This window comes from Monomorium pharaonis, chromosome 4 (genome assembly GCF_013373865.1).
Source record: "Monomorium pharaonis isolate MP-MQ-018 chromosome 4, ASM1337386v2, whole genome shotgun sequence".
Lineage (NCBI taxonomy): Eukaryota > Metazoa > Arthropoda > Insecta > Hymenoptera > Formicidae > Monomorium > Monomorium pharaonis.
The window spans coordinates 9356851-9383697 of record NC_050470.1 but is presented as its reverse complement, the minus strand read 5'-3'; the positions used below and the strand labels follow the sequence as shown (position 1 = coordinate 9383697).

The window sequence follows — 26847 nt, the reverse complement described above, 5'->3', positions numbered from 1 at the left end:
AAATAAGTAATGCATTTTAAGGCTATTTATAAGAAAATATTTTTTGTGAAGATAAACATTACCTAAAAGAAAAAAAACAAAAATTAAGTAATCTCCTTTTTTAGCAGAAAAGTCATAATCACTTAACCAGATGTTAAATTTTATTTAACAACAAGATCGTTATACGTATACTGGCAAAAATTTTCCAATGAGATTGTATCTCGCTTATTATCAAGACTCGTGCTAATGAGGTGCGTCATGCGTGTCATAATCGCCAATCAATCACTCGCTCTTCGCGCCCTTTCGTGAACTCCGTTTACGTGCGTAAAGAAGTTTCAGGGGTTGTTCTCGTTACATTTATGCGGCACGTCACGTAGCGGTGTTTTACAAGGCAACGCGACGAGCCATGGTTGTATAGTTTTACTATTACGACAGTTATTAGAATTTGTGCGAATGATAATGTCACTCCGGCGGCACGAAGTAATCTCGTCGGATCTAAAGTACAGGTATCCATTTCGTCGCGTTTGAGTTTACCTTTCGGGAAAAGTCGGGTCGCATACAATACGACAACAAATGCCACGTCTTTTTTATATCCTCCGTGCATGTTCCCTCCTTTATCCTTCATGTTTTTGCTAGACACATTTTATTTTGTTCGTATTCACACTAAAAAAAAAAAGTTTCGATTATACCAACAAGATGGATAAAAGTAAATTTTTTAACAAAATAGAATTTCTGATTATCATTATCATTGAACTAAATGTTTTAAAACTGGAACGTTTGATGATAATCTTCAAAGGATTAATTAGCAGCTTTGATAAAGTTTTAATTATTTAATAAATATTTTCTTCATAAAAAAAATCCAAATTTAGTATTACTGTCAAGAATTCTGTATTGAATAGAAAGGAATTAGAGAGAATTAATCGTGCTAGTAATTTCTAGAAGAATTATGATTTATTTATCTTCCTCTAAATAAACCAGCTAAAATCTACCAGACTTCCAATGTAGCAACCTTTCTTCTTCGGTGTAATACTTAATGCTGCTACCGACGTATATGTATCGTTCTCTGATTCCTGAAAGAAATTTCCTGGGAACATTAATCCTACAAGTCGTATAATTAAACGTTTTAACACTGAATTCATTAAGAACCGCGCGTCGGATCAAGATCCACGGTGGCTAGAAGTAGAAATCTCGTGGAGATTCAGCGATGAAGAAAAACGAGAAAACAAAAGTGGGCGAGAAAATTAGCGCGCATTATTCTCGGGGCATAATGCATAATTGCCGCGTTGTTGCGGCAACGCGCGCGAGATCGATCTGACCGATTAATTAAAATAACGAGGAAACGCACTTGTTGTGTTGGGTAAGAAACTTTTGCCTAGTTAGTGAGTTTCATTCCGTATAACGCGCGTCTCCGGAGATTGGCGGCCGGAAGCCTCTGAAAGAAGACGCTCTGATTCCCAAGATAATTCGCGCGTCGAGTTTTCTTTTCTTCTGTGATCTCCTCCGTTCTCGTTGCTAGTCGCGTAATTACGGGGAGGGGGAGGAGGGGGGGGGGGAGAAAGTGTTCGGCGCGGCACAAAATTACCCACATCGAAGTGGATCGCGATATTTGCGCTTTAATGATACCGCATTTTGCGCGAACTTTCCGCCGCTTTTCCCTTCCGTCCCTGCCTCTTTAATCAGCGGCGCAAATGGTGGATACGAACTTTTAGACACGTGCAACTTTTAATGGTTTTGTCGAGCGTGTCGTGAATCGTGATCCAGCTGTGTGTAATCGTCCGACCGGCGCGCTTTTAGTGTGCCACCAGGGTTAATCCTTTTTTAGGGCGGGTAAATTTCAGAGCCACCTTCTGGAGGGTGGAACGCAATAGTTTATTTTAACGCAACGATGTGGGCGACTCGAGAACTGTCTGAGCATAAATCCTTTAAGATATATAAATGTGAAATAGAAACGTGAAAGATAAATGTGCCAAAAAGGTTCCTTTAATATTAAATCGCAACATATAATAAATTAATAAGGTACCTCAAAAAGAATCAGACATTTGTAATTATAAAAAATGAGTTGCTGTAATTTAAAAAAGGTAATAAAATTAAAAATCCATAGAAATAAATATTAGCATACATTGCAAAAACACGGTTTTTTTTAAACAGCAATTTGTAATGCTAATATTTACCTTCTGTATTGAATTGCTTGATTATCAAATGGCCTGACAGGCTTCTTCGAATAAATAATAAAATATCTCGTAACCTTGTTGAAAATCTTTCTAGAACTTTCTAAAAACAAATCTGTCGAGGTGACAAAACTCAATTTATCGACATTGTTTTCGCACAATTTTCTCTGCTATAATAGCATAATTCCTTGTCGCGATAAAAGTTGGTTGTTAATATTTTACTGATATTTACTAGTTTACAGCCGTAGCTTACACAACCCGCGGCGGTCGATAAGAGATCCCGTTCCTCGAAAAAGTTAACTTTCTTGTTTCTCAAAAAAATATCATAAATTCTCGTACTTAAAAGCATTAAAAATTGGACACTTTATTTACAACAAATTAGAGACCAAGTGAAAATTTAAAAAAATTATACACGTCTGTATTAAATAAGTAATAATATTAAATTTTCTTTCAATTTTTTGGTTATCCAGATTGGCACACAGAAAGAAATATTTCTTTCAATTTAACATCCCAAAAAATTTCTTGCTGATACAAACAGATTTCTTGATATCACAACCAAGATGTATCGCTAATTTTCGTAGCTGCTAGAATTTTGGCTGCCACATACAGAATTTGAAAATTCTGCTTCTATCAGCTAGATTGATTAGGTGCAATACATATAGCTATCACAGTATTTGTCAATTATTTATCTATCTCGCCTAGATTTTACACACACATAATTTTTGTTGAAGTTGCAAGTTCATTTTTTGAGTGAATAAACAGTTTTGTTCGATTATTCCAGAGCGTGTATTTCTTTGTTTTTAATAAATTTTACACACATTTCTTTAGATTTAATAAAACAAGTCGAACGCAATTGTTCATTAAAAAAAAAAAAAAAAAAAAAAAAAAAAAAAAAAAAACCTAAGGAAATCCTCTCTGCGTACATTCAGAAAAAATTATTTCACATTTTCCGTCACAGAGGGTAAATATTGTCGCCGTTCGGGGCTCCCGCAGCTATGCGCGCGGACGAGTGCGAGATCCTAATTCTAAAATAAGCCCGCAATCAATCCGGCAGCGGCCGCCCTCCGTTCGATCAGCGAAAGTGCTCGCTCGAGGGTTAAGGTGACGAATTACAAGCGCGGCTTTAATGCCGCGCAGCCACCGGGTGCCGACACGCGCGTATTAGCCGTAGCGTCGCGACGCGCGCCGCGACAACGAGGGGAGGGGGAGAAAGAAAATCGGCCGTGGCCGCCTTGAAAACCGGCCGGTTAAGGTAAAGAACTTCGTGTCGCGCGTATCGATTTCGCTGGTGGTCAGCCAAGTTGGCCAGCTTGCTGGGGCAGGAAACGTGAAGAGGGGGGGAGAGAGAGGGGAAGGTTGAAAATCTTCGCGTGACCGGCCTCGCGCCCTGCCACCCTCGCGGCCGCGTCCTCCTGCCAGCGACTGCGGCACCCGCAATCACTGACCGAAGTCACCGGAGACCGGCCGCCGTTGATGGCCGCTCGTTGACTTACGGAATCGCCGCCGTACATCGTCGCGATCCCATTTCCGCCCGTCGTCGATCGCCGCCCCCCTCCCCCTCGCGATCGTCCTCTCGTGCTCTCGATCTTCCGCGCCGATGTTCCTGCTCGTCCCCCCGCGGGTCTGCCGTCGGCGTGCCTATCGCGATCTCGAGATCGGCGTGATCGACGTTCATCGGCATCCATCGCCCACGAAGCATCCCCCGGAAGGTGGTTCTCCGAAGGACTGCGAGGGTGTTGCGTGTTATAGGTAAGGGGGTTTTCCCCGATTGCGATTGCGTGCGCGGACAGTGGGATGGGACCTGCGCGCGGCCCCGGAATGCACCCCCGCCGCGGTGTGCGTGTGAGGGATTTTGTGTTGCGATTACAAGCCTCGCGCGAGGAATCTTCCGTTTTCCTCCACGGCTGGCCGATTCCGAGTCACGAAACGTTGTAGTTTTCGCTAGCGAGCGTCTGCATCGTTCTTTTAACGCGCGCATTTACGCAACTATCGCTTGTACTTGTTTATCCGTTTGGCTTTGAGATATTTGCAAATTGTCGATGTAAAGTCGTCGGTTTGACTGTGACGTAAAATCTGCGTCTTTAGGTAAATTAAGTATTGCCTCTCGCGGACAAAATCCGCTCCTTTTCTCATCTAGTTAACCTTAATCAATACTTTCTCATATTACTATACATTTTACATATGACTCATGTGTATACAGGTGTATATAGGTGTTAATCGCCTATGCAGCTATATGTATAATGCAAAATCGATAATAATCTTTCAGGAATAAATCGCCAGACGTTAACGTTGTATAAAATGAATTAAGCGAGAAGTAATATACAAATTTCTCGTTCTTTTCTTACAGTAAAAAAACGTTTTATATTTGTGTTAAAATTTTCCGCGTAAAAGTTTTGTGTTAAATTTCTAACATGGTTGTGGATTGATTTAACATACCGGCATTATGTTACTTAGATGTATGTTAAATTAATTATTTATATGTAAATATAATGAATTCTTGGTTACGTGTTTTATATGTTAAAATAAAACAAATTCTGTTACTTTCCTGTTTATAAAAGTTAATTTATAGATTGTGTCAAATTAACATTTTAATTTCAAAACCACTTTTTTTAAATGTAAAAATAACGTTCTATTTTAATTACATATGATAATTTAACATAAACTTCGGTACCTGACACCGTTCGAATGTTAAACTTTTCTGTTAATTTCTTCCATATTACTTGTGTTATTTTTTTAACAACATTTGCTTCATGTCAAATTGACACAAAAATTTCAGTGGATAAATTGGGACATGTAAAATGTGTTAAATTTAACACAAAATTTTTAGAACGTATCTTAAAGAAAAATGATGTGTAATTTTAAATATTTAATAATTCTGTATTTTCGTCAAAAATTACATATATTTGCTTCTACCTCAATATTTATATATTTGACAAAGAAAATAAATAATATCATATCACGATTTAAGTAATTGATTATTCAAGTTAAATTCATGCACATTTTACAGCTTTGCTTTAAAAAAAAAAGAAGAACTTTTAACGTGTCCCGATTCTGTTGTAGTGTCTTGGCATCCAGCAACGAGAAACAACGCGACGGTGACAGATTGCTGGCACGTTGGGGGAGGTCCTTGAGTCAATACTGCAAGTGCTGCTCCGGCATGAGGTGCCTCGCTTGCCGCAGGGATCCCAAAGGTCTCCTGTGGACCAGGAAGCAAGGGAGGGCGACGGTGATCAACGACATCCCGCCGCCTGTTGCTACCCCCGCGCACGATCCGTCGCCCCCCGCGGCGGGTGCATTGTCGTGCTGGTCGAAACTGAAGGCGCGGTGCAGGTATGCCGTTTAACGACTTGAATTCCACTCGGTCGAGTGCTGCACCGGGCAAATAACGAAAAAAAAAAGAAAAAAAAGAAATCCTCACATTCGTATCACATACGCTCACTTAAAAGGATTGAAAACTTTTAAAGATAACGACGTGAGAAAAAGTCCCTTCTGTGCAGGTAACACGCGCGGAGATATCGTATCGATCCTTAGTTTTCACTTGGCTCACTCCGCAACTTGTTATCTTTAACTTAACAATTAGTCACGAACTTGCTACCGGAACTTTTTGGACTCGGTCTCTTGTACTTTTCTTTTACCTATACTCTATCATCCCTCCTCGCCTTTTTATATATTATTCCCTTTGCTCCACTTTGCTATAACATATTTACATTTTCAGTTTCTAGATTCTTCTTATGGACGCAATTTGTCCGCTCTTTGGAAATGCAATCTCAGTTTACGAATGTTCCAACGTTTTCCGTTAAATATTCTCCTAAATTAGAATTTACGTTTGAGAGAATTTTCAATTTTCTCAGACGCCTTTCAGAAAAAAACGATAATTTAAAATAAAAACAAAAGAGAAATTCTTTCGAGAAATGGTCACTTAATTATACAGATAATTTGGAAAACTTTCTTGGACTTTTTGTTGTTCATTCGCTACGTCTCGAAAAATAAATATTTAAAAAATTATTCGTGTAGGAAATAAATTTATTTTACTCAAATAAGCATTTATGTAAATACGGCGAAATAAAATTTGATTCCTATAAATAAACCAATTAATGATAAACTTGAGATATATTTGTCAGAAATGTTTTTTATCATTACAATCAATTTTTTTCTAACTAATAAATATGAAAAAAAACCGTTAAAAGTAATTTTTTTCATTTTGTTGCGTTATTTAGAGCTTTACTGTGAGTTTTGGGAGGATTTTAGGAAGCAAAATATCTTTTTCTGACAGATGCGTCCGTCTGCGAGAGAGACTGCGAGAGCTCAAGTGCTGCACGAGAAAGTCGAGGGTCGCCCCTGCCGAGTCGACCGTTTGCTGCCCGCCCGAGAGAAGATGCGGCGCGCTCTGCCGTCGCGCGTTCGGCTGCTGCAAATGCAACTGCAAGCGCGCGGACGCGCAACAACGCGCAAAAAACACACGTGCCAAGCACAGCCTTACAAGCGTGGCGCCGCCGCCTTTGTCGGAGGTACGCGGAGATCGCGAGATGAAATTATTATCACATCCTGCCGAGCGGAAAACGAGCTGTCACGCTTTGCATCTCTCAGTTTGCCCGATTTTCGGAAATTCAGCTTCAATTTTGGAACGTTTCTTGGAATATTATTTAGAGTCACTTTCTTGATAAAAAAATCGTAATTAAATGGAAATTACAAAAGCTGCGATTTTAATAATAACAAAAAATACAGTCATTTCTAACCATTTTTAATAATGTAAAAGTTACGGCGTCTTCCCATCTCACTGTTTTCGAAAGTTTTGTGCCAAATTTATATAAAGCCTTGAAGAATTTTACCATACTTTTAACAAAATTTACTAAAATTTAGTAAAATTTTAATAAAATTTGGCAAAGTGTTAGTAAATTTTGTTAGAAGTATAGTAAAATTTACAAAATTTTGCCAAATTTTATTAAATTTTGTCAAAAGTATAGTAAAATTTTTCAAGGTTTACATTGTCCCATAATTACCACGATTTTCAGTGTAATTTTTAAGAGAAAATTCCGTGTAGTTTGAAATCGGATGAGTCAATATTTGTTGAAAAATATCCAGAGAGTGCGACACGACTTGCTCCGCACGGCAGACATGTGTAACGATTTTCAAACCACTTTTAAGAAACCGTTTTTTTTTTCTTCCCACTTATAAAACGAGAACTCGCAATGTCGCAGGAATCAAAGGCCAAGATACCGGACGTTCTGGTGGAGCACAATTCTGTTATGCGCGGCGCCATTCCTTGTCTGCCGGTTCCTCTCGCCTGGTTTTGCCTGGTGTGGAACTTCCTATTGCCGGGCACTGGTACGGATTAATTTAAATATTGATAACATCATTTCGCGCGAGGACCTTCCGTCGGGGAGCCGTTATTGATTTCTCGAATTTTCAAGTGGAGTCCATCCCCCTCGGTAGAGTAAAATCAATATGCGCTCCCTGAGATAATTTAATTGAATTTCGCGTAGGAACCTTATGGAGCGGCCTGTTCAACCTGTGCACCGGACAGCCGAGATTTTCCGCCGTCGCCGGAATGAAGTCACGACTCGGTGCATTCATTGTCAACCTCATCGTGGGCGTGGGCCAGCTGTTTACCGTTCTGTTCTGTCTCGTCGGATGGGGTTGGAGCATCTGGTGGGGCGTCACCATGGTCCGCTTAGCTAGTAAGCATTCCACGATACTCTCTAAATTTCCTAGAGTGAAACATTACTCTAAATGAGTGAAAATCGAACATATCTAAGTTCGAGTGATTTGTCACTCTAATTAGAGTAAAAATCACTCTTATAGAGTGCATTTTCACTCTAGTAATGTTTCACTCTAGGAAATTTAGAGAGTAGCTTAAGTCAAATCGGCTAATTACCGAACTATGGATAAATATTTATTCGCACTAAGCATTAAATTATGTAAAATCATATTATTATAAAAATAGTAAAATCTATTTTGTATTCACGAGTGGGGATTTTCCTTTTGTTTATGTGGAGTATTATGTTAAATATTTTTTAATACACTGTGATTAAGAAATGTAATTGCACTTGACGTAATTACACTTTTTAATCAAAATGAATATAATAAAATTATTTGTGAAAATATTTTCGCGCGTGAGAGAGAAATTGAGATCGTATCAATTTAAAACAATTGATCGCGAGTTACTTCTGAAGGACTGTCGTTAATTTATAATTCTTGTGAGCCGGATAAAAAATTTTGAATTTTAAGCCGAAGCGTAATATAATAAAATTTTCAGAGTACGACACGACATATATAAAGTGCATTAAATTACAGGAAAGTACAAGCGGTTCAAGGATTCGGAGGCCGCTAACAACGACCCTGAGGCCAGAGGGGGCGAGACGGCGGCCCTGCCACCCGGCGTGCCGAGTCAGGCCCTGCGAGGGGTGGAGAGGGCGCGATGATGCATTTTTAATGAAGAGGAGTCCGTCCTCCGGTTATCTAAAGCTATTTTGTATCTCGTTCGACAAGTCTTCGCGTTTTCGCTTTACTGTTAGTATCATTTACGAGACTTATCGTTGAAGACTTGCCGTTCGTACGAATGAAATTGTATTGTTGACGCGAATATAAGCATCTTGTATGTACACAAACGGTTATATATTTGTGAAGACAATTAGCCGGCAAGAACGTTTCCCAGGTGCGATCGAGTCGCGACGAAGAGCGAGGATTTAATTAGGAAACTTGCGACGATAATAACATGTTAAGCCGTACGGAACAAGTTCTACGCTGAAAAAGATCGTGAATTATTAAAACGCGATTTGATACCCTCGTGCCTTTTTTCCCTCCATCATTTATTCCTCGGCGTTCTCGAAAGGGAGGGGAATCTTTTTATTCGGCTAGTAATAGAATCTGTAAGTATAAACGAATCTCACACCGAAACCTTTTCTCTCGCGCGGCTTAGTGTGTTATTGTATATATTTAAATTGTTTAATTCAATGAGAGACATCTCTCGTAAGAAGGGAACGCGAGAGAGAGAGAGAGAGAGAGAGAGAGAGATTCTCTTGCAGGATGCTTGCTAAAGTTTCTGCTCTGTTTTTTCCGAAGGAATCAGGATTACGATGCTTGTATTTTACGATCATCTTCGTGAATTATTATTATTATATAAGGCATTACATTTATTGTAATTTATTTAAAAAAAAAAAAAAGTTTCTCGATCTCTCGATGAAAGATTGGCATGACGATATTATTAGAGCAAATAATGCCAGAGAATTAAAGAAAGCTCGAGGCTCTCTTGATGGAAATTCTCTTGCGAGCGTAGTTTCCGAAAGCTTTGCTCGCGCAGGAATTAAGAATCGACGCTTCCACAAAGTAGACAGAGACTTCGCAGGCGCCCCGCATTTTTCTACGCAGCGAAAACTTTCGTTCCCGTCGACGAAAGGTTCACTTTTTTTTTGTAAGAAGCTATCGGCGGCCTATCAGACTCCGAAGACGTCCTTGAAGATTAATCGCTTTCAGTGAAAGCATCTATGAACCGAGGCGTTCTTTCAAAATGTACTAGTTGCGTCGATGAGGATGATTTATCGGGAGGGAAACGGAATTTTCTCTGTCTTCAAAGGCAAAAGCGAGGTAGAACTTCACCCCAAACTCCTCCGGGTGTCTCAATCCTTTCTATCAGCGGTAAATTAATTCTTGAGTGCATTTTCTTCGCTTTTTTTTTATAAAGAAAACGATGCTGTATATAAACATGACGTTTCTTATCAGAGAAGTTTTGAAAAATCCACTTAAAGCAAGAAAAAAAAAAAGCCACGAACAATGTGCGAAAATGAGCGCAATGAACTTTGGTCTGGGGTGATGAGGCAACCCCCCGCATTTGTCTTTCGGGGTTAATACGCGGTGGCCAAGCTCGAGATCTTCGGGGGCATCGCCGCAATCTCCGGGGATGCGGTCTTGAAATTGGGCGCGCGATGTCGATGGGACAATTACGTTTTGAAAAAACGCGCTTTATATTTTTACAAGCGCAAAACACACACACACACATACATATACATATGTAAAAGTATACTCGAGACTTACCCGATTAAAAACTTATACCCTACTAACTCTCTTGTAAATATGGAAAGAAAGAATACATTACTTACGTCAATTTTTAATGTAAACGCCTGCCTCTGGATGTTCTTGCTTCTCCTCGCTCCCTCTTCTTCTCCCCCGTCGCCGCGATCGCGGATGTGCTGCTCTTCGCACATGCGCCTTCACGTATACGTGCGTCTCTATCATCTTTCTCTTCGGTTAGTACATTTTTTGTTTATCTATGATCTACGGACATTCTTTACAGCCATCCTCTCGTAATAAAGGAACGTAACACGAACGTACTATACGTATAACATTCTATAAATATAAACGTACATTTATATTTATGGAATGAGTAAGTATAAAATAAGTATAAAACGCAGCTTTAGGATACATTTTCATCGCCTGGAGAGAGGCAATCTCGTATATTCGCTAAAACGAGATGTCACCGAGATCTTTCCAGCTCTCTCCCACCGCTTGCAAACAAAAAGAGAAGAATATCGTATCAAAGTGGCGGGATAGAGGACAATAAACGAAAGCTGGATTTTGCAAGGGAAAAAGCTCATCTGATTCAGAATTCAGCGTCGTCGCTCGTCGCCGCCGTCGTCTCATCGTGTTATGACGTCGCAAGATGCTCAAGATGAACGGGGAGGAGGCGGGGGGGGCGGGAACGTGCGCATGCTTCGTGAAATGCAAAGGATCTAGCGAGACCAACTGCCCGGTCTGCCGCACACTCTACAAGCATGCAAAATCGATCGCATGCCCAAGCAGCTCTATTTCAAGCAGCCCGTCGTTATCGAGATCGCGTTTCATTTTTGCCTCCTCTTTTTTTTTTTTTTTTTCTTTTCGTCGAAGGCCTTGGCGAGCGCTCGGCGGCGGCCGAGTCCCGCGCGAGATCTCTGATCGTGCGTATGTGAGGGATGTTGTTGGTCCATGTGGTCCATGTGTGATCTGTGTGGACGGTCGAGCCGCCTGTCCTCGATCGACCTGTATGTGATGTATCGATCTGTCTGGTGGTGGGTGCTCTTTTCGTCTACGAACCCTGCAACTTCCGCCTACAATTTCCCCTCGATTGGACCGGGATTAATCTCCTCCCTCCCTCCCTCTCTCTTTTACAGCGGAAGGTACACGTCACGCGGGGGACAAAGCGTCCCGGGATTAAAAATCGCGATCGCGAGAGGGTGGAAAATTGGCGGAGAGGCGCGATCGATCGCGGTTGCGTCATCGAAACCGCGTTTACCTCGGCTTCTCTCACGCGGGAACAATGTTTTCAGCGGCGATTGTGAAAATAATCCCCCTTTCCCCGGCGCACCGCTCTCTCTCTCTCTCCCTCTGACACTTCACCGTGTGCCGGAGATCAATTTTCACGGGTGTTACAAAAGTGTTTTCGCGCGGCGAGTGGCCGTCGAGTGGGCGCATCGGTCATTAAATAATACCTTTTTGACGGCGCGAAATTGGCGAAATTCGAGACGACCCCGGGCACGGGCGCGAGGACGCACGGCGGGGGGGGGGGGGGAGCACGATAGCCGTTCGTGTTGCGCACGAAATTCGCGGCAATTACGGTCGGCAGTTCGTTCGTTCGTGAAAATTCGCGAAGTCGGCGGAGAGCGCGCGTGTCTGCCCCGCTATGTGATATACGCGCGCCTTATCGGCCGCAATTTATCGCGACCATACGTTGCATAAACTTCCGCGCCGGTTTTATGTATCCCTGTCGAGAGAGAGGAAGAGAAAGAGAGAGAGAGAGAGAGAAAGAAAGAGACGAGGGGGTTTATAATTGCGCGGCCTTCTCTCGCATTATTTCACGCGCCGGGCGATCAATTCGCGATGGTCGCGAGAAACGTAAAGAGGAAAAAAGAAGCAAAGAAAAAAAATAAGGTCGTCCTCAAAATGGGTCGGCTAGACGACACGGAGATTCGTATCTCGAGTGCAGGAACGTACGCGCGCCCGTGATCGATTTAAGTATCTCGTGTTACGCGATTATTCGTGGAACGTGGTACTAACGAAGCGGAAAGCGAGCATTTCTTCTCCTCCTCGCGAAGGGAAGAAAGGGAAATTCCTTTTGAGATAACCCGTGAGAGACGAACGCAGAGATAACGAACGAGGGAGAAAAAGAAGTGTCCAGGGGGGGGGGGGGACACAGTAAGACCGAAAAAAATCGCCTTTGTATCGAATGTTTTAATTACAGCCGACAGGTATAACGAGGAATATATATATATGTGATATATTTCACTTCGGTCGTGTGAGTCAAAAGAAAGTCTCGTAATAAAATATAAACTTGCGAGGAGTAAAAGAAAAAGTACGGCGTGCAGCAATTAATCTGCGATTAAATCCCGTTAAACTGGATATTCTGAATATACCATCGCGTATATTTATAAAACACGAGAGTCTCGGGTAACAGAGAGTTAAACGGTGTCAAAAGCGATACGAAAGAGAAATAAAATGTACAAAGCATGCAGTTATTTTTTTTTTTCAACGTCACACGCGCAACAGCGCGTGATTGTTAAGGCTATAACAATTATTTTGTTAAACAATTCAAAGTGTAATTGTATGGTATGCTCGGTATATCACGTGGATTTGTCACCGGTTTCCCTTTTACGAGCAATGTTTTTTTTTTTTTCGCAACGATCGCAATTGCACAATCGCTGCAAAATGAGTATATTTCTGAGTAGTATATAGTATAATTGAGGCGGGCGAATGGTATCGGAGGGTGAGACGAATTAAGATTAAAGACTCACGGAAATTATGTATGTATATACAGTAGAAGCGTGAAAAAGAGTGAATAGGTTGACGACCGGAGGAGTCGATGAGACAAGTTGAGGTATGTTAAAGCCGAGTCTTTTAAATTTTAATGCGACTCACCCGCCAGGAACCTATTCACCTACTCTACTAATATCTCGGAATTAGCTCAACCATCCTTAACTTTAAACAGAACTTGCTCCCGCAAAGTTTTGATGTAAAATTAAAAATATATATATATTTAATGCCGAATTAACGTTGAGAAATTGTGAAAAAAGTTCTTGGTCGTAAAAATGTGATATTAAAAAAAAAAAATTGTAATATTATAAAAAAAAATAATTAAGATTTCTCTTGAAAGCTCGATTTCAGACTGATTAAAAACTATATGCGACAGGAATATTCCTGGACGTTCTATGTATAATTCATAATTGATTGGAAAAAGTCTGACGCGTCTTTTATAATCTCCTACATTTATCATAACGTTATTAAAAATTGACTGCATCAAAATTTTGTGCTTCTACTAACTAATCATTTATGTTTTATAGTTATTAAAAACGTTATTAAAAATTCACTGCATTATGTATAATTCATAATTGATTGGAAAAAGTCTGACGCGTCTTTTATAATCGCCTACATTTGTCATAACGTTATTAAAAATTGACTGCATCAAAATTACCTGCTTCTACTAACTAATCATTTACGTTTTATAGTTGCACGATAAAAAAAAAATAAAATTAAAAACAAAAGATCGGGTCCTAGTTAAAACCCTCCAGGGATTGATTGTTCTGTTTCCGAGTTATCAACATTATGCCGTGGTATATGGTGTGGGTGTCAATGAATCGAGTCGCTGACGCTGGATATATATATATATTGAGTAGTATATGTTTTAATGATGTGACTCCATAATATGTCAATATGCACAGGTAAATATTCTTGTCATTATAATCGACGTGTTACAGTGTGTAATGTGATACGATAGTAGTCGGTTTATAGTATATAACCACTTCCTTCCTTTCCTCTCGTATATAATTAAGAACTTAAAATAACTCTAAAGAATAAACTACATCACTATCGGCTAGCGACTATTTAGCGATAATAATAGCCTACCATGTCTTTTACTATCGGCGCTCGATGACTGTGTATATAATTTTTTTTTTTTTTTTAATCATTTTTATTACTCTTTCCTCCCTCTTATATCTCTTTTCCCGTGACCTGTCCCCTGTAAATCTGTCGCCTTCAATCCCAGAAGTATCAAGTTCGGGCGAGAAAAAGTGGGAAAAAGTTTTCCAGTTCGTAAATCGATATTGATATTGATCGAAACGCTTCGATATTAATTCTCACAGATGCAAACAAACGTGACAGCGAACTCAGGGGGTTTTCAAGAAGCGTTTCAACATTCAACGAGAAAAAAAAAAAGAAGAAAATATATGCCTTTAATAGCGCGACACGAGTAAAGAAAGTTTGGTACTTCTGGGATCAATCATGTTTACCGATTCACGCTCGCTGCTTCGCCTTTATCGGTCGCATCTCGAAAAATGCGCGTTGCGATCTCCGTGCAACGTTTCGGAAACTACCGGAAGAAAACTCGTCTTTCATCCTGCGTTGCGCTTACTGCAAATACTGCAAATCACGTCGGTCTAATGAAAAATTTAAATTAATATAAAAACTTCTCTAGGTGAATTCTCTAAGTGCCGCCGGGACCTTAAAAGTGCTTCTAGAGAGACTTCAACGCGCGTCCTTCATGCACGTTTTAGCGCAGCTAATGCGAAGTTTGACATTAAAGGAATTAATTATCATGCTGAACTGTGTACCGTAACAAAACTGGCAAACAGCTTTGTCGTCCAACAATTACGCCGCGGCTCTCGACAAGTTTGCAAATTATTGTTCTGAAATTCGCGCAAGTGCATTATCAGGAGGATGAAAGCGCATCGGCTCGTCAACAGCGGAACAAACGGACGCGATAATTACACGGACGATGACGTAAATCCGCGTTACGATACGACGAGAAGCGGCGTGTGATCGTCAGTGTGTTTCCGCGCGGACAGAGAATTTGAGTGAAGCAGATGATAGTTTCTAGACACACATACAGGCGTCCCACATATATACTCCTACAGCGTGTACACCGGTGTGTGATAGTTACATAAGAGTAGAGTGAGAAAAATTCCCTCTCGTATTCGTATAGAGATGTAACATAAGTTTATATAATATATATGTAGATGTATATGTATAAATATATATATATATTTTTATATATATGGATGTGCGTGGGTGTGGTGGTAGTGGTGGTTGTGGCTGTGCTGTTGTGTTCAGTGTGTGACGGTATAATATGTGTATATATATATAACTATATCTATATAATTTCTGTTGCGAGCAGAGTTCCGAGTCGCAAAGCTCGTGTACATGCGATTTTGAATGTCATTTCGGTCTTTCCCTTTCTTAGCTTCGCTTCCTAGTTGCTACCCCCTCCCCCACCTTCCCCGTCGGCGGCGTGCGCCAGAAGGGAAGCGCGATGCTTAGTGATTTTTTTTTCGCGTCGATATCTTTTTTAATATTAATTCCGTTGAATCGTTCGGCCATTTCTTTTTTCTTCACTTTCTCGAGATTCGCCACGTGAAGGTGAGAGATGCCCTCCCGTAAAATGGCGAGCAGGGGGCAAATCGGATTAAAAGTAACTGAATTTATCGAAAATATACAATTTGGTGAAGCAATAATTCTTATTAAAAATTGATTAAAAGATTTATGACGATTAATTAACGCTATTAATAATACAATTTAAATTGCGTTTAATATTTTATATATACTTCCATTTCTTTCTTCTTCAAAAAAATAAGAGCGTCTAATTTTATTGTGAAATATTTTGCAAGAGAACATTATATTAATTAAAATAAAAGACAGATTACATAAATCTTTCAAAGTTATAATTAATTTCAACCAGATTCGTTCCTCCATCGGATTCTAGCCAGACGTTTGTCACCTTCACGTGCGCCGTTTCCGTTCTCATTCTCTCCCTCTCTCCCACAAAAGTAACCTTCTCTTCTGTAATGAAGCTATTTCTATTTCTCGATCCACAAAACATGAGCAGATACCGCACATCCACGCTGTCCGATCGCGCGAAAGAACAAAAGCTTCTATTAGGCTGCCTGGTTCGAAAGGGGAATCAATTTCCGGGGGTGCGACAGAGTCGACGCGCGTTTCCGACCCCTTCCCCCGGAAAAATCGCGCTTTGGTCGAAAGGGTTAACAATTCTCAGAACTAGATTTCAATACTTTATATTTCATGTCCAGTTTTTTTTTTTTTCTATATATATTCTCATATAGAATCTGTAGATATACATTCTTGGCAAATTCGAAAAAACTGATTCCAAAATAGGAACAGATCATTGTGCGAACTATGTATACAGGGTGCAATTTGTGAGAAACACACGTGTCGTGTCGTGTTCTGCTCGATACTATACACATCTCTTTTTCCGAATTCTTTTTTTTTTTTTGCTCTTATCATCCCTCCTCCTTCCGTGTTGCCTGAATTCGTCTTTGCTTTTCAATCTCCCTCTTTCGTTCGCTTCCGTTTTCCTTCTCTTCCGTTTCGACATTTCTTTTTCATCTGAACGGTGGTACATTTGATAGGGTGCACAGGGCTGCTAGGCACAGATAATTGACTCGCAAATAACTCTTCAAACAACATTAGAGCGTACGACATACAGTAGTATTAATATACACATTACATCGTTATTTTTTTGTTTTCGTTTTTTTTTTCAGGAGCAACCACATTTTTGGCGCGTGTCCATGTATGTGTGTGTATGTATGTGTACAACGTGTCTCTCGCCGATCTGTGTACAAGCTTGTGCCAAGATGCAACCCGATGCGGGATGCTCCGCCACGTTTTCGAATTTCCGTCCTTTCGCTTTTTTTCTCCCCGATGGTCGACATATACCGAATTAAAATTCTCCTTTTATACATTTTAGATTTTATTATCACATTTTTTGTCTGTGTCAAATATTAATAAAGCGATTAAACAGAGAGGAGACGCAAACCTCCCGCTCCAAAATTCACAAAAATGCATACATCAATAGAAGAGATTGAAAGCGAAAATCAATCATAAGTTCACTTCTCATAATACTTTTTTTTTTAATTCGATGGGAACATCCTCTCGAAAAGTGGAAGACCTTCAAAAACGTCATAAGAGCACGCCCATCGGGCACCGTAATGCACGTTATTGTACTTCTCCGTCGAGCTCGTGCGTGTACGTGTCTTTTGGTGTGAATAGATCGTTTTCCACGACGTGGCTTACGATGTCCACGGCGCGCTGCGGCACAACAGGCTATTATGGACGGTCAATGCCTGGGTGACACGGCTAGGCTCGAAATTATGGCCCATACACGGAACGGCCGGGCGGAACGGACGAACGGGATTCGTTCCTCGACTGAGCAGCCAAATCGAATCTCTTCGGCCGGGGTGAACCGACGCGCCGCGAATTTCCGCCGTCAGCCCTTCGGCTTGCCAGTTCTCGCGCTCGCCTTTCCGTGTCGGACTTAATTAATTAAATTAATTAAACGCAAGCTTCCCGGAACAGGGAGTCCGCAAACTTGTTTGATCCAAGTCTCTCTCGTATCCGTACCAATTTCTGTGGCTTCCCCGGGACGCAATGACACACCGCGACCCAATAGACGGCGGGGGCGAATGAATAAAGGAGTTAGCTGCGAAATTAAAAATTCAATTGGTAATTCACGGTAGCGCGTGTCCTGGTTTCCAAACGCGAGCTGCGTTCGATCGACATGAAACAGCGTCGAATTTCGGCGCGTTACAAAACTGATATCGCATGTGTGACGCAATGTTAATCTCCAATTCATGATCGCAAATTAAAATCCACCACGCCTGGCGATAAATCACTTGATCGCTTCTCGTTCAAGTGAGACACGTCAGAATTTTAAAAGCTCGTCGCGTTAAACAAAAAAAAAAAAAAAAAAGAGCGGAGACGGAAAATAAAAGCTATTGTTCCATGAAATATCGCTGAGCTCACGTCTGGAGTGTCATTTGATGCACGGGAGATTCTTTTCAATAAAATCCCTTTCGTGCGATGTGACCTAAGAACTGAAGAATCGAGAACTAAACTCGCGAACTGCGATCTCGGCATTGGCGATCCAGCGTTGGACTATCCTGACGCAGCGGCTGCGGTCTCGTGTTCCCCGTCGTGTCGCGGTGGTGTGTGAACTGGTGTCGTGTGCGAGTGGGTGGATGTGTATGCTGGTGATGCACATGATCGATGCGTTAATAATAATGTGTATACGTGTACACAGTCAACAAATCTTATTACATCTAATTTGTCTTTTTTTTCACGCAGCGATGGGAAGACAGAGCTTAGAGACCCTTCCGGCTCCGATGTACAATAACGAGGTGGGAAAATTTGGTTGGAAACAGGGTATAAAAGGTGCAGGATGAAGGACGCGAGAGGGGAGGATGGAACAGAGGGGCAAAGTGATCGGTAATCGGCGTGCCTCTAATTTTCACTTGGAACGTCGAAAGGCAAAAGGCAGGGGAGACGAGAAGGAGAGGACACACCGAGAGAGGGGGGTGGACACTTAGAAACATTGATATGGCGCATGGTAGTGCTCGGGGTGTCTAGAATTTGATATGTAGGAGAAGGTATATGTCACCGGTAATACTTGGGTTTCGTTGGGGATCGCTAGAAAGGCTACACTGCGCTTTGATTCGTTTTGTTTGTGATATTATCTGTCGCGCATTCCTGGATTCGGTTCAAAACGGAAATTATAAGTTTGCATTGATTAAAATTTAAGTAACTGGTGTAAAATAAAAGATTTACACGGATTTACTTATCTATAATATCAAATAGTTAAAATAAAATCACTATATTATAAGAATGTTGTGGTACAACAGTGCTTTTGTGAGATATTTTAAAAGATAATGATGTGATCCAATGAATTGACTCGATACAAATTAATTACATCAAAGAGTGCAGCTTAAGAAAAATTTTATTTATTTTGTTCTTTTCGACTAAATTAATTTAATCGCAAAGGGTTATGTTAATGCAAATCTTTTTGTGTTGGTAATTTTGCAGGTAATGTAATCATTTCAGAGTGACAAGTAAAGTTGACTTTCTTGTTTTAAAATGGAAAAAGTCCGCCCGACAACGACAGAGAAGATCGGAAAAGTGTGGAACTCGTTTTTCGAGTATACAAAAGAAATCAAAGCGCATCGGTATTAATACCCTTTCGCAATACCATTAATAACAATATTAACGATATGTACCTACGCTGCAGTAACCACCTAAGTATCTAACTAACGAGCATTAACCTAACGCCTTAAACGCAACGTCCATTTAACATACTTATTCAGCCCCAGGGCTTTCGCAACGCGGCCGTGGGCCATAAATAATCATAACACTAATAATAAAGATAATGATAATTACATTATCGATAATTAATCAATTAATTTTCATGCGATTGCAAATATATACATATAGATGGGATATGTATTAGTAAGATCTAGAACCAGTTATTATCCATAGCTTGCTCTCAAAGTTACAATTAATTATCGACACAGATGGCTCATCTTTACAACCTCGAGTTCGGTGTTTTTTTATTTATTTTTATGCATGTATGTACGCGTGTACGCACGTGTATCTGTGTGAAGTAACATGTATAGTCGTGCTTACATACACAGTGCTATGTATACCACTCTACCTGGAATACTGTACCGTTTTACAGGATACACTACGGGCTACCAAATTACAATTTGATTTTGTACACGTTTAGAACCTGTTCACCAGAAGATGTCTCCGCGAGACCGTCCCGGATTATCTGTACTACGCGGTGTATATTTATTTATTTATTTACTCCGCGACATAACGATATTTGTCGATTTATCGTTTCTCGTCCACCGACGTGTTTAATTTAATTAGATCCACTATATAAGCGTGACACTTAGCGCAAGAGAGAGAGAGTACGCGAACTTACTTTTGTAGGGGGTTTCCTCTTCGTACCAAAAAAAAAAAAAGGATAGATTAAGCTATGTACATCTATATCTTCGTCCACTGGAAAGAGACGCGCGATCAATCTTACGTCGTAAACGTGTGTCTTTTCTATGTCTATCTACGTATCACCCTATTTCAACCCTTAACTGTAGCGGCAAGCTCCCGAGGTTTACATTTTGAATGTTTACCCCCTCCTCGAGCCTAAATTTCTTTTTCGTTTCGATCAATCGGATGTGCCCTTCCCCGCGATAGGACATTTCCCTCCCCCCCCCCCTTTTTTTTCGTTTCCAAAATAAATACACAAACTGCAAACAAATTTAGTTGTTGTTAAGAAAACGTTCGATCCGGCGGAATTAAACATCTCTCGACGGTGGCTACACGAAAATGCAAGCTCGTCCGGTGACACGTAACGGAACGACCGAATATCTTGTACGTTATCGCCGTTCGTGGGCACATCTCGTCGTCGTTTCTCCTGATCGTAACTCCTTCGATACGACGCGCAATTACGGTACGGTGCGATACGATCTCCCGGGAGATTTTCTACAGTTCTGTCACATCGACGTGGGCGCTCCGGTCGAGGGTCGATATGCAATCCGTGTGAGCTTCTCCGCCCCCCCTCCCCCAACCCTTTCGCGCGAGGCTCGTCATCTTCTGATGCACAGTACTCGAAATGATATACATGTATATAATATATTTATTTACTTTTACGTTATGTATCTGTTCAGATTTAACCCTCTTCCACCCGGCCAGTTACTCTATCGCGCGACATTACCAAGCGGCTATCCTTAGGGAATTTCCCGCGAACTAAGAAACTGCCTAAAGTCTCTTCGCTCTCACTTCGTTCTTCTTCTTCAACACTACTCTTCTACGGTCCTCGTTTAACGTCTATCATTAGGGACCATCAGCCGCGTCTACAATGCCAAGTCTAGAACTCGGCTCTCGGGTTTTTTTTTTTTTAATTTCGTTTTGTTCTAATTATCTTTAGCACGCGCGTGAAAAAGGGTTAAATGTAAAGATCGTCGAACGTCGAGGAGGAGGGGGAGACGGGTGGACACGCTCGGGACACTTTTCATCCCCGTTTGCGTGTTTTCGCGCCGGATCGAAAATACGGCGACCGGGACGAATGTGTTAAACGAGCGTTCGTTGTAAATACGTTCTACATACGTTCCTTACTTTACCGGAGTCTTAGCGCGCGGGTAAAGTGTCAGAAAATAAGCGACAGTCTGGTCCATGCGTGCTCGATCCCACGATTTAGCGCGCGTTCCTCTCGCGACGCGTCCCGTTAAACCCGAAGCGGAATTCTCGTCTCGCGCGAGAATGCCGCTCCGTCGAGATGCCGATGGAAAACGATGCACCGCTGGCTACGTAATTTCCTCGAAATCGAAAATGTGTTTCTCTCTTTTCCGTGCAAGAAAAAAAGAATCAACTCTCCGTGAAAGCACATGTATTAAATCTATTGAAAAAAAAAGACTACGATTTCTCTTCTGTCTTTTTTTTCATCAATGTATCGCGTATTTTTTAAAATAGCCGCGCAAAAAAAGCATAGTAAACGTTTGTTAATAAGAATGACACGAAAGACTTGAATATTAAAAAAAAAGAATAAAAGAAAAGCGTAGCTTATTCACGCGACAAGCGCGAGTAAAAATAATTAAAAAAATTTTTCTCATTAATGTGAGAATTTAAGACAAAATTCTTTAAAGGAAAGTTGCACTTTTCAAAATATCTGAAATTAGCATTGAGTGAACTTCCTACTCGCAAGTGCGATCTCGGGTAATTATTATGACACGGTGACATATCTTATCTCGAATATTCGTCCATCGGGCATCGAGTACGCAGCGACATACACTCTTGATTTAAACGCCGTGCTCCGCATCACATAAATATATATATATATGTATATGTATTTTATATATATTTATCTACAAAACTGTATGATATGGTTACACGTCCTAAACTGCTTAGAGACTAATTTGCCTTAATACGCCTTAGGTCCTGGTTTTCACTAAATCAAAAAACCTCGAAGGGCTCCTCGGACAAAACGTGATGTGTACTCCCCTACGGGCGCGACTTAAATTTTACACATATGTAATTACAGAATAATATTAATAATAATAAAAATAGAAGAATGTGATGTAAAACAATTTTTCGCTTCATCCCCCGGATAGGATCCGGGTTTCCGGGGACCCCACGTGATAAAAAGTAATCTATGTATCGTTGGAACGCGAACGCAACCGTGAGTCCAAGTGCAAGATAACGAAACGACGGACGCGACGCGCAATGAACCGGCGCGCGTCGCTTAGTACCATTTATTTGTTCTCCTTTTATTATCCCCTTTGCTCTCGCGTTCACGCATTCACGCGTCCCGCGTCGATACGTCGATCCCTTATTTATGCGATCGTTTCGACAGTTTCAGCGTCCTCTTCGCGGCGAGCCAAAGCCGCCTTTTTTTTCTTTTTCTTTAAAACGGTACACACAACTTATTCCCTAGTGTCGTATTGTAACAAATATTGCCTCGAATATAAACTTTATACTCTTATTTAAATTATATCTCATTTGCGTTTATATAGGTCTCTTTCTTTCTCTATCTCTCCCACTCTTTCGCTCCTTCTCTCTCTCTCTCTCTCTTTCACACGGGCAATGGACAAAACGGCGGGTTGATATTCACGCATATCTCAAGGGCGCGCGCGTTTCGGCCCTTATTATCTTACGTTACGTATGGCCGAGAAAAGTCAAAGAGTCTATTTATTTATTTTAGTAGTAGTCGTTTGGTTCGCTTCGCACAAAATTTGTTCGGAGATCTAAAACCATTCTTATAAAAACGCCCCCCGGCCCGACAAAATATTACCGAGGGACACTAATATATTGTGTGTTGTGTCGTCGACTTCATTGTTCTTTTATTATCGTGTGTACGTGTTTTTTTATTCTTTTTTTTTTGCTTCGATATATAAAACTCTTCATTCGCAGTCCACGATCTGATCAAAGGTGTAAGAGTGCCACGCGGGCGCTCGTTCGAGCGTGCGAGCACCGCGATACGTGTCGTCTCGTCGCAACCTGAACACTACAGCTTGAAGTGGAAGAGGAAGTGGAAAGGGAAGAGGGGGAGGAGGAGGAAAAGGTGTGAGCCGGGAATTCCTTCGTTTATTCGACTGGAGAAGCGGAGGTGTACGCAAGTGAGCGGATAGCGGATTTAATCCTCTTAATTGGTAGCAGTCTAGAGAACTTTATTGTTAACGTTTAGGACCCACGAGAAGCCCCGCGCGACGAAAGAAAAGGTCAGGGCCAGAGTCCATAGAAATTTTCACGTTGCCGCCCCGGTGGTGAAAAATCGGTAACGAACATTCACGTTCGTTCGAGGGATTAACCCTTATCCGGGTAACCGGAATCGGCAGAAATTCCATTCTCGTAATTCTTTTCCGCGAAAAGAAATCACTGCCATTTTTTTTCTCAATTAAAAGTGTCATTAAAAAATGGTGACGCTTTATTATTTTTTCTTATTTCAAATTATAAAGATCTAAAGCTATAACGCAACAAAGTTTAAATTGAAAAAAAAGCACTTATTAAACAGATATTATGTAACAATTGTCGATAAATATTATTATTCGTTTTTCCTTCTGATTTCCTTAGTTTCATACGAAGCAAAACGCGATCATATCATAATTAAAATAAAATTTGCAATTAGATTCGAAAATCTAAACAATCGTCTAGTACAAAAACACGGTAAACCACAAGAGCAAAAGCGATGTAAGTCTTATAGCTCAAATTTCTTTGTAAATTCGATTATGGCCCCGATAAAATATTCTCGCGCTCTTCAGCGGCATATAGATTAATAAGGATTAAGTGCAAAAATCGCAGAGGAGAATTGCATGCAAAAGTTGCTCTATGTGGATTACAATGTTGTTGTAGCAAATCATTCGGCCATCTAAATTATCGCCACGTTTACCAAAGAGTTCTAAATAGGAAATCATTATTTTTGCATTACAAAAAATCAGGTTATCCGGATGAGTGTTAAAATATATCAACGTTAATGTTAAAAAAAAAAATATAGATGTACAGTAAGCGGCGCCTGAGGAGAACATTGCCGCACGATGCTCGTCGCGGGTCGAGATTATCACGACGACGATGGAGCAGCGCGTTACATGACACTTAAAGCGGGGTTTGGCTGCGTTCTCGCAGGTCGCCTAGTTTTTTTTTTTTTTTTTTTTGAAGCACGATTGATTCAGATCATTCCTCTGAACACTCGCATAAAATTCTATTCCCATGTTTTTTTTTTTTAAATAAGTGGTCGCTGAGAAATCTCCGGTTCTTCTTCGTTCATTGGATCCCACAGTGTATGGTCGTCGAGGAGCGTGCGGCTCGCAGCTTCAAGAAATAAATGTCGTGGCATCACGCGCGCGCGTGCGACGCCGTAAGTTTTGGGATGTGAGTTGGATCGTGAGACGTGAGCGAACGAACGAGAGAGCCGTGTCTCGTCGCGGTCGTGACGCCATATATATGTCCGGACTTTGCGTGGAAGCAGCGCCCACCTGTCTGCTTCGCGAGCAATCACAAGGGATTCCGCACTTTTCGCACTCTCGGCACGGCTGGCTCCTCCAGTTTCCTCGAAACCGCGCCTCTTCCGAGAGGATTTCCTCGATCTTCTCAGTTGCCCCTTCTTCTGAGAGGTTCGATCTTCCTCGGGCGATTCCCTTCCTCAAAGAGATGTCGGACCGTCCTCGAGCGTTTTCACATCACCAAAAGGATCAATAGTACCCCGCAATGGATACCTTTTTGACGGCCATCAGGAAACAGATTCCATCTTCTTTCAGTCATACCGAGAGAGCTCTCTATCACCTCTCAACCGTTCCTTTTCTGATAAATCGTATTTTTAACTCTCTTTCAGAAAAACGATTTCTCTTTCGCAGGAGTTGAACTTCTCACGAGTTCTGCCTCTCTTCCGAGAGACAGCTTCAGTATCCTCGAGCCGTTCCATCTCTCTCAGCTTAATGGAGTGCTACCGTTTTCTCTCGACCAACAAGTTTCTATCCCCTTTAGACCGTCTTCATCCGAACCGTTTCTCTCATGAGGCGATTCGCAGCCTTGCTCGAGAGACGATCTTTATTTATCTTTTTTTTTCACTCCCTTTTTCAAAGAAATACCTGAGCACCGCAGCCGATTCCTCGAGCGAGAAGCGTTTCTACGAAAGTACGCGCGCACGGTGTTCCTCGCGAAACATACAGATTTACTTCCAAGCCCTTTGATATGTATGCGCGTCGGAGGCCGCTGGTCTCCGAGCTATTTACAGGGGTCTCCAAAATTGGAACGCGGCGTGCCGTCCGTCTTCTCGCTCTAGCCCGCGGGCTAGCGTCGCGAAAATCGTGACCAGCCGGCCGCGAAGGATTCCCCATGACTTCAACGGCACCGACGCTGCTACTCCGACGTGTCGTTGCACTTAACACCCCACCACCACCCCTCCTCCCGTCGGACGCCGAGATCCGAGCCGCGTTGACAACTGTCTCGCATCTCCAGCAGGAGACACGCGTACCGTTACACGGCGTCGAGTTACACACCATGTCGTCGAAAAGCCTTTTTACCAAGCCTTCGACCGCGACCGCGATGAAGACCCCCCGACAGAGAGAGAGAGAGACGTCGTGTCCAAGAATACTCACGCGGATACCCTTTTCGAACCCGGTAGACTTCGGCGGCGGCCAGCAGAACGGCCGCCGGTCGTCTCTCTGTCTGTCGCGTTCGATCAAAAATAAACACCCGACACACGTCGCAGCGACGTCATACGTTTCCCTTTTGCCGCGGCGACGATCCGGTGTCGCCCTCGGGTCATTTTCCTCGTATCTTCTCATCCTCGGAGAGCCGGTGAATCGTCCCCGCGTGCGTTCGTCTCTCGTCCGGCCGACGACGTGTGGTAGGCCCGCCAGTGTATCATCAGTAGGGCCAAAAGGTTGGCAACGGGGGCGGGGGTGGTGGCGGCACGGTCGGATAGAGGGTCGGCGTGGCTATCAGGAGACAGGTGGGCGGCGGCAGGGGTGGCGGTACCGGTGGCGGCGGCGGCGGTAGGACTGGGGACAGCGTTAACGCTGCGGCTGCGGGGTGCAGGGCCGTGCCCGCCGTCGCGGGGGCACACAACGGGTGCAGGGCGGCGAGTGAGGGGCGCTGGCGCTGACGCTGACGCTGTTGGCCCTGGACCTCGCCGTTCTATTCCGAGTCCTGCTGCATTTTGACGTGGCCATTACCGGCGGAATTGCTCGACGCGCTGCCGCTGCTCGGTGGGAAGCTCGTGGGTATGGTGCGCGACGACGAGAAACAGAGCTTCATGATGTAGGGGAACTTGCCGTCTGTAACAGACAAGCGCGGCGACGGGGCCGCCTTGTAATATTTCGCCGCCAAACTCGCAAAGCGAGAGGGGGACTCTCTCAAGTTCCACGAGTTTGACACGTCTTTCGCTGTCTAGCGGAATTGTCGGGGGGAAATTGAATCGATATCCCAAATCATTAATTACTACAATCCTACTGTCGATGCCAGCCAGTGATGCCGAGTTCAAGATCGGAGTCAAGTAAAGAGGAAGACGCGCGTAGGTGCGTTCGTGAGCTACACTCATCGTCTATGTAACTTTCATCTGGCTCTGATCTTAAAATCAGCACCACTGATCCCTTGATGCACGGAGAGAATTTTCTCTTAAAATTTACCCTCAAAATCTGATAATTGTAGAATGATGTGTGACCTCGAGGAATTTTACTATATTTTTTAGTAAAATTTACTATACTTTTAGTAAAATTAACTGAAGGTACAGTAAATCTTACTATACTCTTAGTAAATTTTACTAAAAGTATAGTAAAATTCCTCGAGGTCATACATTATCTTACAATTACCAGATTATGGGCCAATTGTTCCAGCTTCTTGGTAAATTAACCTACCAGGTAAGCATGTGTCTATCTTCATTTCTTTTAAATAAATAAAGATC

The 26847-nt window shown here is 42.0% G+C and overlaps 2 protein-coding genes across 4 annotated transcripts in view; one reads left to right on the top strand and one right to left on the bottom strand.

The window, feature by feature from the left end:
- The window catches only part of LOC105831130 (serine-rich adhesin for platelets), a 44374-nt gene extending 30050 nt beyond the window's left edge, over positions 1-14324 (top strand). For both annotated transcript variants that reach the window (XM_036285300.1, XM_036285301.1), the window contains exons 5-9: positions 5208-5477; positions 6421-6655; positions 7346-7472; positions 7631-7825; positions 8442-14324. In XM_036285300.1, the coding sequence (XP_036141193.1) occupies positions 5208-5477; positions 6421-6655; positions 7346-7472; positions 7631-7825; positions 8442-8569 (955 nt within the window). In that variant the 3' untranslated portion in view covers positions 8570-14324. The remainder of the gene's footprint in view (positions 1-5207; positions 5478-6420; positions 6656-7345; positions 7473-7630; positions 7826-8441) is intronic.
- Positions 14325-16192: 1868 nt separating this feature from the next.
- The window catches only part of LOC105831126 (heterogeneous nuclear ribonucleoprotein L), a 174562-nt gene continuing 163907 nt past the window's right edge, over positions 16193-26847 (bottom strand). For both annotated transcript variants that reach the window (XM_036285302.1, XM_036285303.1), the window contains one exon: positions 16193-26221. In XM_036285302.1, the coding sequence (XP_036141195.1) occupies positions 26082-26221 (140 nt within the window). In that variant the 3' untranslated portion in view covers positions 16193-26081. The remainder of the gene's footprint in view (positions 26222-26847) is intronic.